At 47.3% G+C, this 13508-nt stretch overlaps 1 protein-coding gene across 2 annotated transcripts in view; it reads right to left on the minus strand.

Moving 5' to 3' along the window:
* SLCO3A1 (solute carrier organic anion transporter family member 3A1) overlaps positions 1 to 13508 on the minus strand; it is a 677321-nt gene that overhangs the window by 175171 nt on the left and 488642 nt on the right. For both annotated transcript variants that reach the window (XM_069625078.1, XM_069625077.1), the window contains exon 3: positions 6911 to 7009. In XM_069625078.1, the coding sequence (XP_069481179.1) occupies positions 6911 to 7009 (99 nt within the window). The remainder of the gene's footprint in view (positions 1 to 6910; positions 7010 to 13508) is intronic.

Below are 13508 nucleotides of genomic sequence, written 5' to 3' on the forward strand. Positions count from 1 at the left end.
CAAGGTGGTTAAAGAAGGGTTTGGTGTGCATTTTATAAAGGGTGGGGGAGACACAAGATCCTTGAGGGATACCACAGGAGACAGGCATGGGGGGGATGGGGCAGAGTTACTGATGTAGACCCGAGATGATCTGTTGGCTAGAAAGTAGGCAACCCATTTGGTGGTGAAGGGGGAGAAATTAGCAGCTGTGCTGATGTGATGACAGAGTGTGTTGTGGTCAACCAGGTCAAAAACAGCCAAGAGGTCCAATAGAAGGAGGAGCTGCAGAGGTCATTTATCTGATTTGTGAGATCAAGTAGGGCAGATTCAGTCCCATGGAGGGGACAGAAACCAGATTGACAGGAGCAGAGAATGTGATAATGTTTGATGTAAGATTGGATCTGGATGTAAGCTGCTCTGTCTACAATTTATAGCAGGAATTGTACTGCAGTGATGAGGCAGTAGTTGGCAGGGTCAGCAGGGTCAAGAGAGGGTTTTTTCAAAAGGGGGAGACTCAGGATTCTTTGAGTAGGGCTGGGACAATGCAGGGGTTAAAGGAAGAGTTTATGATGGCGGTGAAGAGTGGAAGGAGGTTGTCAGCAAAGTCCCTGATAAGAGGGGCCGGGAAGGTGTCACCTTTGCATTTGCAGGGTTTGAGACCTCTTATTATTTTGGTCATGTCAATATCTGTGAGAGGGTGGAAATTAAATGGTGGGAATGAGGGAGGCAGAGTGGGTAGTTGAGCAAGATGGGTTTTGGCAAGGAAGGTCTGTTGCTTGGCGATGATTTTATCTTGAAGCATCTTATAATACCATAACAGAGGGAAACAGAGAGTATTGATGACTCTGCAAAGAGTTGGGATTAAGTACGAGAAACAATGCAGTCAAATAAGGCAATAAGTTATTGGCACCGACCTAACCCACTTCAGCTGATCTTGATCTCCGACAATGATCTGAAGATACTTGCCACGTTATTGATTTCCTGAAGCTCAAAAGAGGCCAGTGTTAGACGGTCATAGTGGTCATGGGAGGTGAGCTCCAAAGCCTCTGACAGGCTCAGAGAAAGCCAGGGGGCACAGGTCATCAGCGAGCACTGAAGCGTGATGCAAGAATGTTGGACACACCCACTGACTCATTGAGGGACTTAGCTATGGAGATCATGAGTCTTCAGTGAATGCTTTTACAGGTGGCAACCAGCCAAAGTTCCACAGTGCTGGATTGGGTTTCTAATTACCCAAATGAAGGAAAAATGCTGAGCAGAAAAAGCTGTATGTGGGTTTGACAAGGGTGGATTTCACCTGTTGGGTCATCCTGGTTGACTGCATGAAGACAGGTTTTCACTGCTCAAGGCATTCCAGGGCAGGTGTCTTCAACATTTGGCTTTCCAGATGTTATGGACTACAATTACCATCACCCCCTGGCCTGCATGGTCAGCGGTGAGGGATAGTCGGAGTCATAGTCCAAAGCACATGAAAGTGGCAAGGTGCAGATCACTGTTCTAGGGCTGGCTCATCACAGCTGGGGGGGGCTTCATGAGATTAAACCAAGATCTTGGGAGATTCCATTGAAAGGTCTGTTCAATCTTGAAAAAGCTTCCAGAAGGAGAAAGCATGGTTGTGGGCACTTAAGCGTGTGGCTTCCCTAAGAGGACTTGGAAGGTTGTGCTTTTTGTCTTCCACAATCATCATTTACAAAAGTGGGTCTCATTTTATGGCTGCAAGCCTCTTCCACTGAGTAGGACTCATGCACGTTCAGAAGTCAAGTCTGCTCCTGCCCAATCCAGCACAGAGATGTGAGTGCACATCAATAGGCAACCTACCAATTGACCAGGCCATAGGTATCTGCCCCAGTCTTCCCAGATGTCGCAGCACACCGCACACACAATGGAATCTAGGGCACAGATGGAGAAGCTTGCAGTGTAATTCATTATTACAGGGAATGAAGGATTCCAAAATGGCGCACACACCCTGCAGTAGTGGTCTAGTCTTTTCAACTCAGCGTGGGGAGTCCGACGTCTGGATCGGGTGAATCGAGATTGTGATGCTGTTAAAGTTGTTCATGTATCCAGAGCGTGATGCGTTGCTACTCTGTTAGCTAAGGCAGTTTAGTGAGTAATCCTTTCTTGTGTTCCTTATCCTGTCATATGTATGGAGATCTGTGTTCAACCTTATTCTATTGATTCCTTTGCCCTCTCTCAGTGCCCTTGCTACCGTGACCATCTTGGAAAACCTCCTACCTTTCTTCACATCCCTCCCGTGTTTCCTGTCCTGGCGGTGAAGCTACCATAAGTCACAGTGCTCCTGTTTTTGAACGCCTTCTCAGATCCGGCTCAGGGTTTCGGCCCAAAAGGGTTTCCCTGCGGATGCTTGTTTCTCTGTCTCATCCAGTGCACTCAGAGAGCAAAAGGGCTAGTGGGAGTTCCTTCCTATCGACTGCTTGGCCCATCGAGTCCCTAATCCCAGGTCAGTGAAAGTTGAAGAGCACAGCTGCAATACCAGATCTCCAGGCGTCTCTCCAGATTATTCCAGAGAGTGGTTATAGTTAACAGGCAAGGTATTAATCGAGGAAAGCAACCTCGTCGCTAAACTCTGGCTTTCCACCGTAGTACATCCCTTGTCTATGGTTTACTCCAATTTGCTACAAGATATATGTGGTCTCCACCTTTGTCATTTATACAAAATGGGGACTTCTGGGTTACATAAGTTATCTGATTCATGAATCCCACTAGCAGGTGCCAACCCACATTTTCTGCAGTGTTGTAGCTTCAACAACGTGTGAGTGCTGGTTTGGCAAATGAATACCTCATTCTTAGGAGATGGCATTTAGATCCTACTTGGCCAGCGCACTTCTAACGGCATTAAAAAGCTAATGTCGGTGACTGGGCTTAAAGTACGTTTTAGAGCTCCACAAAACTTACTTTTAGACAAAGATAGGAACATTCCATTTCATACCTATATGTTTTTCCAGCTATTTAAGTAGTTGCCATGGGTTCTAGGTTAAAAAACCGAAAATAAATAATGAGGCCGAAACGATCAATGTTTTTTGGGTCGAATTGCGAAAATGTTTTTGTTTTTCCCCACTTTTTTAATAATGCAGGGGGAGACCCCCGAATACCCCCACTTCCCCCTAACTTAATTTATACCCTTACTCCACACCCTATCAATTAATGTTTTTAAAGCACACAAATCCTGCAACAGTTCAACTTAAATAACTCAATCTTTTTGGCTTCGTTGTTTTCTGATTCTTTTTTTTGAGGGGCAATACCTTTGCTATGTATATCACATTTTCGAGTTCCTCGTATTTTGGCAGCGGGAAGCCTTTCCTTGTAGACATGCCATAGGTGGCTCTCCAGCCGCCATATTTTGGTCACTTGCGTGGCAGAATGCAAATGTGTAGAACAAAAGGCTGCGTACACGCATGTACGCCACCTTTCGCCCTGCACTTTTGCTCTAACATGCGCAAATGAAGTAAACGCTGACTGCCATGTATGCATGCCACGCAGCGTCTCCAATGCTCTGCCTGCGTTTTGCTGGGTCATAAAGCCGGCCGGCCCCAGGGGGATCCCCAGCATTTATGTTTATGTTTATTGTGTCTATATAGCGCTTTATTTGCCCCCGCATGCGTTTTTAAAATGCATGTCGGGGCAAATGCTGGTGCATTTGTATGCTGAAGAGGAAGGGAGGCAGCGGAAACACAAGTTGTGTTACGCTCCTCCGCTCCACCATACAAATGGCTGAAAAAGAGCCGTAACGGGAAGCATCAGCATAAAAGTCTAACGCGAGGCTTTTACGCTGCGGCTTCCCCTTACGCTGAGCCCAAAATGAGTTCCTAAGTGAATTTGAGAATTCTAAATCAAACATTTCCAGCTGGGAAAGGCGCACTTATCTTGGTAGACTGGCTTACGTTTTCTAAAAGTGTTGCATTACACTAGAAAATAAGCACAGCCGTGAACACACACAAACCAAAAAGAATATGGTCCAAACAGACCCTGAAGAAAAGCAAAACCTATGGGGCATCCGACTAAGTCAAATGGAGCGGCCCACAAAATAGAGATGCCACAGTATGTGGCCTCATGTGGCCTCACGTGGTCACCCGGCATTGCAATCCCAGACAGATCTTACATTAGGAGACATTGGGGGTCATTACGACCCCAGCAGTAGCCGTGCTGTAAAAGAGTTGTGTTTTTTGTGGCGCCTGGCAATGGGGAATCACCGGGGCCTTTCAGCCCCAGCGGTGCCTATGGCCAGGCGCCAGAAAAAGAAACTCCCCATTCCCATTCAAGTCCCGTTGGGCTCAGTGGGAATGGGGAGGAGGGATGCGGCGGCACTGTGTGCAACAGTGCCGGTGCATCCGTCAAAGTTTGCGGGCAGGTACGGCTCCGTCTGCCAGGTCAGTCCTGGCAGGCGGGAGGGCACCCGCCCGCAGAACTCAGAGTGTACCGATCCGTTAACAACTGTGCCGGTAGCTTGCCGGCACCGTTGTTACCGCGACCGGCACACTCATAATGAGGCCCATTGGCTGCCAGAACGTAGGTGCTATTGTAGAAAAATGTCACAAGAAGATGGCCAGATGGTTATTTTTTCGAAGAAGAGATGCTGTGGTCCAGGTCTGGATGTGGACCATCGATCCAATACTTGCTGACTTACTTGCTTTTACCCCGGTCTGACACAGGGCCCTAGCGGGTTAACGATATGGGAACTTCTCTGAAAATTCCCTGCTTACATTGACCTTTCTTTTTTTCCCAATGCAGTGTATTATCAGAGGGTCACCCACCATTAGCAGACCCCTTTCACTTAAAGACCGATTTACAGTCACCGCACGGAGCCGTCTTTCTAAATCCAACTGTCACGCCCCTGCCGCACACGAGCGCACACAGAGGCTGACAGGCAACTCAGGACCCAGAAGCTCAGGACCAGGAGAACGGGTTAGTGTGTGGGTGTGTGTGTGTTGGGGTGTGTGTTGTGTGTATGTATGTATTTGTTTTGGTAGGGGAGAGTGGGGGGGAGGATGGGGCGGAGAGAGAGGTGTTCGTGGGTGCGTGTGTGTTGGTGTGTGTGTTGTGTGTATGTATGGCTTTGGTTTGAGGGAATATGGGGTGGGGGCTGGTGGGGGCAGTAGAGGAAGAATTGGGGATCGGGGGGGGGTTTAAACCCCTCCTGATATGTTATAAAAAGGAAATTCAAGAGAAAAAGTCCTTTACAATGCCAGTTTTCAGAACAAAAGAAAATTGATCAAGGTAAATCGGTCTTTTTCTCCTGAGACCTTAAAAAAAGGTCTTTTCACATAGAACCCCACATAGCAGCAGTATTGGTAGTTACATGTCATGGAGACTGCAGTTTTGGTCTGTTCTGCACCGGAAGTCGTCGGGCATGCTAGTCAAGCACCATGCAGCACTTTCAAGACCAGACGCTTGCTTGCACTGCTCTGCAGTTTTGCAGACGTGTGTCGTTGTGAACACGCCCTTTGGTTTATCTGGATATATTCCCCTCACTGTATAATCAAACAATCTCATTTCTACTGCTGTGTATGAGGCTGGTGCATGCTTTTCTGTAAAAGGCATTGCAGGCTTGCGTCTGTAAAATCAACAGGCTTCAAGACAGCAATTCAGTGCACTTTCTGGAAGAACGCCCTGTGTTTGACAGGCATTGCTGGCAGCCTCGCGGAGGCAAGAGGAAGGCTGTCAATCAGGAGGGCGCCATCTTAGAATGGCGCCTAATGAGCCGTGTGAGGAGCCCAGTTCTGAAACACCCTGAAAGCATTCTCGTTGACAGGCACCATCCACTCCGAACACATGCTTACCTTCAGGGACAGAAAAGACTCTGCTAACAGCCGATTTCAGTTAATAGTGCATCGTCCATAAGTACTTCTTTACTGTTGGTCTTACCTGCCTCCAACCACCCACACAGTAGCCAGGAAGAAAAGAGATCTGGGAAATTGCTTGAGGAGAGTACATCCATAAGGCGGAGCTCTCTACATGCTACCTACTGATTGATTGCAATGATCCAAAAAGGCCTGTGGGCGAGCAGTGATCGAAGTGAGCGGGAACGGTCAGGAGCGCTGTTCCACTTCTTTTATTTTTTCTGTTAAGCATTCCTTTACGTTTACGAACATATTCCCCATTCTATACAGAGGATTTGTCCATTCATGTCCTTGTGCAAGTGTACATTTGTAATAGGGGTCTTAGTTACTAGTCACTTAGGGCCTCATTACACGGAGCGCGGTAAGGATTTACCGGTACCGGTAAAATACCGGTACCGGTAAATCCTTACCTCCTTACTACGAGGTCCCTTTGTGGGTTGGGGGATTTAACGCCTGCTTTTTGCAGGCGTTAAAAACCAACCCGCAAAGGGACCCAGGGAGCTAATTACGGTATCGCAATTTGCGGTACCGTAATTAGCGCCTTCCCCATTCCCATTATGCCCTATGGAGCAAAAATGGGAATGGGGAAGGGCAATGGTGGAAGGGGGAATTACTGCCCTGCCAACCTTGGAATGGGGCGGTAATTCCCCTTTCTGCCAAGGCGGTGCCAGTATTTTACCGGCATGAACCATGGCGCTAATAGCACCATGGTTCTCCGCCATCCGTGTAATGAGGCCCACAGACTATTGCAATGCCCCGGCCGCAACACTTTGTGACATGTTGCACTAGGCTTCCGCCTACCCTCTCCCCTGCCAAGACCACAGTTCCACTACTTTTTTCGGTACACTTCTACCACTGTGCGTGAGATCAGAGAACACACTTGCCGTTTACTGCAATAGGACTTAAACATTGCCGCACCCTGAGAGGTGTGTGTGATCTAACCTACCATGGTGTGGGCAGAGACCCAGCAAGAAACCACATGATTCAAGGCCAGCATCTTTTCCCACATTTAAACACGCATAATCCAGGAGTGACACATTATTGTGCAAGGATTGTACAAGATGACTGCTTACTGGTGTCGATGAAGACAGCGTCCACGTAGATCTTGGTGCAAAAGGATCCCAGGATGAATCCGCACGCGGGTCCGAATACCAGCATGGTGAAGAGGATGCCTGCAAGAGAGGGAGGACACGCTTGTTAGTCTTGTGTAGGCCAGTTGGCTTCTGTGGCCATTACAGGGATAGACAAAATGCAGCAGTTTGAGCAATACCGCGCCCTACGGCGCGCACTCATATGGCCCACTCCTGAAACAACTGCACCGGGTCCCTATCGAACAACGGATTCTATTCAAATCCATGTGCCTGGTTCACTGCGCCTTTTATAATGTGGGAGCGCAGTATCTGCATGAGAAATTCATTCGCTATGTCCCCACTCGCTCGCTGCACTCACAGGCTGCGCTACTAATTCAGGTTCCACGCTTTAAACGTGCCCGAATTGGCGGTCGTGCCTTTTCTGTGGAAGCAGCTAAAGCATGGAAGCAACTTCCTTTGGCTCTCCATGCCACTACTAACCACCTGGCCTTCAGGCGTGCCTTAAAGATTCTTCTTTTCTAATTCCTTCTGCCTCACTCTTGTAACCTCTACGGTCAAGATGCCTTTGGGCGGATGCTGCGCTTTATAAGTCCATTTAACATTACATAACATAACATAACAGTTCCCCCTTCCTCTGTCCATTGCTACAACATTGATACTTCGCCAGTGTTTTTGCAAAAAAATGTTGGCCGATAAAAAAATCATTGAAAAATATTTGGGGTGGGGGATGGGTAGAGGCATATAAGGGGCGCATGGGATGGGGAAAATAAAATAAATAACAAAGGATGGGGTTTGGGGGGACCCCTCATATAAAAACAAAAAAATATTGAGTTTTACTGCCATATTCTGCAAGAAATTCTGCGAAAAAGAAAAAATGAACATCGATCCCTGTCTATCAACCTCTTCCCCATTAATTCTCGTGAACATTACTAGCATGCAGCTCGAATCTCATCAAGTCGTGTCATTTATATTGTTAAGAAGGCGCAATGCCTGTTCAACAATATCTCCAATCAGTTCTTTAAAGCATGTACTAAGGGTCTCATTACATGTTTGGTGGTATTTCTTCTGGGAATGCTCCTGTTACGACATACAAAAGGGCCAGCCCACCTTAAGAGAAGATCCACCTTAAGGGAAGAAGAGGGAAACCATGGACAAGGGGAGGGGGGAGGAAGAGGAGGGGCTAGTAGAGCACGGGAAGGGAGAACTCTGTAGAGGGTAATAAAGACGAGTTGAGTTCCTCCCTGTCTCCGTGTACGTCTGTGGATGCCGTATGGGGCCTAGAGCCTAGGTCTCACCAGAAGCGAAGCAGAACAGATCACAACAGCTGCCAAACTGAATTAACATTACCGCATGTGGTAACAGTCATTTTATGGCTGATTTACAGTCCTCTGCACTCCAAATTTAGGGCCCATTTTGGAGTCCCGTTGGACCCCATTAGGGAAATGCAGTATCCCTGCAGGGGTAAAAATACAGCAGTATGGAGTTAAATACCTCTATAAAAAGCAGGCAGATTTTCAAAGCAGAGCAGTAAAGCATCAGGTGTTGGGGAATACAGCAGGTTTCACCATTGCCACACTACTCAAGAGGTCAGGGACGTCATTTCACCAAAATGCCAGGGGTCGCGGAAGTGACATCACATGACCCTTGACCTCTGATGACAACACAGGAAGTGAAATGACGTGAAATGACGGCCCTGCAAGAGGTCGTGAATGCTCGGAAGGTTTTGTGCTTGCACTCTATATAAAGGGATTCAGATCCCAAAACCATGGCAAGACTTAACCTCCCCAGAATTTGCAAATCAAGTGAACTAAAAACCGAATTTATTAACATGCTGGAACAAAGTGCATTTAGACCTTTAAATCTCGGAACCATTATAAACACTAGCAAAAGCATTAGCAAATGGAGGGTTCCTCAAACTGATCATTGGCCACCTGGAAAAAAGTGAGTACAAGAACAATCAGAATCTGGCCTTATCGACTAAAATAGGGGTCAGTCCCCAAGAGCCATAACTTTGGGGCGGTTATTGTCCCAGCTGATAGTGGCCCGCCTGATGTCTCTAAGCCTTTCAACCCATAATGATAATGGCAATATAGGATTTTGAGTTATGGTGGTGAAGTAAAAAACATTACTTTAACAATGAGTAATGCAAATACACACAACATGTTAGTACATTTAATGTGCATTCCTATTGTAAAATTGAAAACAAGGTTTTGATTTATTAGTATTTTAATCTTGTCCCGGAAGGATAGCTTGGCGGCAAAGTGCTCGGCTTGTAAACAAGACGACACAAAGGAACACAGGTTCAATCCCCGGGTCCGCGCTTAGAAACCTCCGGGTATTAAGCCTGTTATAAATACGCAACGAAGAGACATATTCCTGTAACAGTGCCTCGATGCCCCGGACTGTGTGAGCGCTTTAAAAATGCAAATAAATAAATAAATAAAAATAAATCTTAAACTTGGGTGAACCGGAACAGCTTGAGCATTCATTAGGTCTAATGTGAACGTGAACGTGTTCTGAATATGAACGTGAAACCATCGTTCCATGTTTTAGTTTTCAATTTGGTGAGTAAAAATTGGATGCATTGAGAGTGCAATAAAAAAAAATATTCTTGGAAAATTGCATTGTTGTTTCTTGAATGCAGAGAAATGCTGTCGGTCGTTTCTATTTTAGCTTCTGGAGTGAGAATGTTTGAAATTAAGTCAATATAGTATTGACACATTAAAAACGTTCTGATTGTAGGAGAGAGGGTCAATATTGACAACCGTGTGCTAATACTGCATAATGAAATGTATATGTAGGGTAACCCTTTAATCCAAGTTATTAACCCAATGCAACACAGTCCAGGTTTGAAGCAGGCATATTATCGCAGACACATATTCGAATCTCCTTGCATATTGGTGGTCGATCTCTGTCTTCGGCTGGGGCCTCCCTCTGGAACAGCCTCCCTGACTCTCTGAAACTTGAGGAGAACCATCTTCGGGTCCGGAAGCACCTCAAGACCTTCCTCTTTGCTTCCGACTTCTCTCTTCCACTCCCCTGCTGATCTCTGTTTCTTACTGCACTGAGCACCTGGCTACCCTCAGAATACAGGCCCAGGTCCCTACCCACGAAGCCACATACTTGCACTGCCTCCAGGCAACCCTTACACTTGGTCTGTATTTGCAAACCCTACAGTCCCCTTACCTGCACTTATTAAACACCGTTGTCTGCGCTTAACTCCTGCACTTGCCATCTTCTGGCTGCACTACTTGCTGTTGTTTTGATCCCATGTTCAGCACTTTCCACTCCTCCCCTGCCCCCTGTACTTCCCCCTTCCCTCTCCCCTGCACTTACCCAATCTCATTGTCACTGGGCCTGGTAAGATTGCTGTCGTGTCCTCCCGTCTACCCCTCCCTTGTCTCGTCACGACGTGAAACACTAATGTATGGGCACACTATAAATAAAATATCAGATCATATCATTCTTTTTTAAACATAAATGTGACTTGAAAGGGTCATTCTTAAGCTTTCATCAGGTGTAATTGCAACTAAATGGAATTAGCACAAGGAGGTTGTAATTGGCCTCCTCCTCACAGCCAATCAGGATGTTTAGAGTGCAGTCAATAACTACTAGTATTGATTTCATCCTTTTGAACATTTTACTAGCACTCGTATTAGCAGTACTGATAATACCGGCAAATCCCCCCACGGAGTTCTATGGGACTCCATAGAATGGTAATTTACTGCCCTTACCAGCACTTGTAATCTGCCGGTAATTCCGGCAGACCAAGTGCTAGTAACAGTAATTCAGTTGGTGGTATCCCAACGATTTACGGGCGGGATACCACCAAACTTCTAATGAGGCCCAAAGTCTATGAGCCGATTTGGGACTCCGAGGGAATGGGAACCCTGAAGCACCGGCACCAATAGTAATAGTGCTAGTGCTTCTGTGAAATCCCTGCTGGTAGGGGCCTGAACTATCGGCAGGACAGGCCAGCCGGCTGTTCATTGCCTGTACCGGCAGAATCGAAGTGTCAAAGTGAGCCGGTCTGGAAAAGCTGCTGGTAACTTGTTTATTTACAGACCGGCTCACTTATAACGAGGCCCAAAGTCTTTCCATGCCAGAAAACAATGGACCAACTAATCGACACAGCCAAGGCCTCCTACTAACAGAACACCATAGCAGAAGCTGAAAACAAAAGCAGAGCCCACTTCAAAGTGGTCAAGCACTGCGTCACCCTGCTAGCCGCCCCACCATACCACACTCCATCGACCGCCATCAAAACATTCTTCATCTAAGAAATCAGCAACATTCAGCAGCACATAGACACCAGCTCCACAGACCCACCTCATGTCTTCCTTGTGAAAGCCCAGTCAGCGCAATGGTGTTACACAACTTCTTGTGTTTAATCCCTTGATTACTTATTGGTAATCGTCATTACTCCTAGCCCTATTCTTCCTTGTCCCAGTACTTGTGTATGAGGCCGTACTTGTGTACTTGTGTATGAGGCACCGTGCCTCATATACAAGTACTGGGATGAGGTACAGGTACAAGGAGGTAATGCCTGACTTAGCAACCTGTATTTTTCATGACTCCTAGTCCTACTCTTCCTCATCCCAGTACTTACCTATGAGGCAACAAGCTTCATACGTACGCACTGGGACAAGGAGGATGGACGGGCAGTTATTTCTGGGCCAAGGAGCTGATTTTGAAAGTTTGGGTAGGGAGTGGGAGAGAGAGGGGATGTGGGGGGCGTTATTGTGTGATAATACATAATGATCATCCATTCCAGGCTAAGCAGGCATGCTATGTGGTATTAGTGGCTAGAGAGGCATTTTGGTGCAGCCAGTCTAGTCATTTCTCAGTTTGGTCTGACTTTTTTTTTACTGAGCATTCATGAAAAAGCAGTCCGGCTAAGTGTAATTACCTGGCTAGACTGGCATTTGGGTGCTGCCAGTCTAGCCATTTCTTACTGCTGCATTGTACATTTTTCTGGGCATCTGTGATAAAATGATATATGATATGATAAGTCATTCATAACGCTCCTGTACACAAGTGTTTCTAGGCGCGACAAGACAAGGGGGAGAAGACAGAGGAAGGACAAGACAAACAATCTTACTAGGCCTTGTGTCATTCAGATCCTGCAAGTGCGAGAACGAGAAGTACAATGGGAAAGGGATGGGGGAAGTGCAAGGGAGAGGGGAGGGAAAAACAGGGCAGCAGTGCTCTGAGTAAGTGCAGCCAGGGCAGCGCGGCTCTGGGTAGTGCAAGCAGAACAAGGGACTGCAGGGTTACAGTTACAGCCCCTAAGTGCGCGGTAGGCCCAGAGGCTGTGCACCGCTGACTGATCAAGAAAGAGCCTGGACTCAGTGAGACTCTCAGGGTAGCCAAGCAACAAGTCAGTACAGCAGACAGGTAGGTCAGGTAGGTCAGCAGGGGAGGGAGAGAGAGAAAGCAGAGGAGAAAAGGAAAGTTTTAAGTTGCTTCCAGAACTTCAGGTGGCCGGCTCAAGTTTGAGATGGGCAGGCTGGCCATTCCAGGGGGAGACACCTGCAGAGGAGAGAGCTCTACCCCTCCCCTCCACTCTCTGCCTGGAAAAGCATCTAACCCTAAGAGCGTTGGAGGTAGCTGAGTGAAGGGCTCGAGAAGGAAGGTATTTTGGAAGAGACCATTGGATGTAGTGCCGGCCCCAGCCCCAGAAAGCTTTGTGAACAATGAAAAGGATCTTGAACTTGACCCTTTCAGCCACTGGGAGCCAGTGGAGAGATTTCAGGGCTGGAGAGATATGGTCCCTGGGCTTGAGGCCAAGGATAAGTCTTGCAGTCCTGCTCTGGATTAGTTGCAGAGGGCGGAGGGTAGAGGAAGGCATATTGAGAAAGCAGTTGTTGCAGTAGTCCAGCCTAGAGAGAACCAGGGCTCTGGAGACAGTGAGCTTCTGGGGGAAAGTGAGAAAGGGAAGACTCCCTTTGAGGAGGTGCAGCTGGTAGTGGGATTTCTTGGCAAAGTCTGAGATGTGAGAAGAGAAAGAGAGAGTGGAGTCGATGATGACACCAAGGAGAGAGAGAGAGAAACCAGGGCAGAGGTCCCAATGAGAAGGATTTCTGTCTTACTGGGATTAAGGGAGAGATCGTTGGAGGCACACCAATCTTGAATCGTGGATAGACAGTCAGGAATGAGCTAGAGAGGCGAGGAGGCTTAGAGGAGCCTGAAGGAAAGCTGAGTGTCATCCGCATAACAATGAAAGTTAAAGGAGAAGGCAGAGATCAGGTGGGCCAAAGGGGCCAAGTAGAGGTTCAAAACCAGTGTGCGAGGATAGAGCCATTGGGAATGCCATAGGTAGAGCGAGAGGTGGCAGAGAGAAAGGGACCAAGTTGGACCTGGGAGGGGTGGTCCAAGAGGAAGAAGGTCAGCAAATCCAGGTCCTGATCAGTGATGCCCAGGTTCTCACAGAGTCGATTGATTAGGATAGCATGGTTGACCATGTCGAAAGCAGATGAAAGATCAAGGAGGATGAGTCTTAGGATCCCTTCTGGATTGCTATGGAGGAGATTGGGGAAGCACCATCCTCGCTATTGGCAGTGGAAAGCAAAATGGCGCC

Source organism: Ambystoma mexicanum, chromosome 11, assembly GCF_040938575.1.
Source record: "Ambystoma mexicanum isolate Mex_15411 chromosome 11, UKY_AmexF1_1, whole genome shotgun sequence".
Classification (NCBI taxonomy): Eukaryota; Metazoa; Chordata; class Amphibia; order Caudata; family Ambystomatidae; genus Ambystoma; species Ambystoma mexicanum.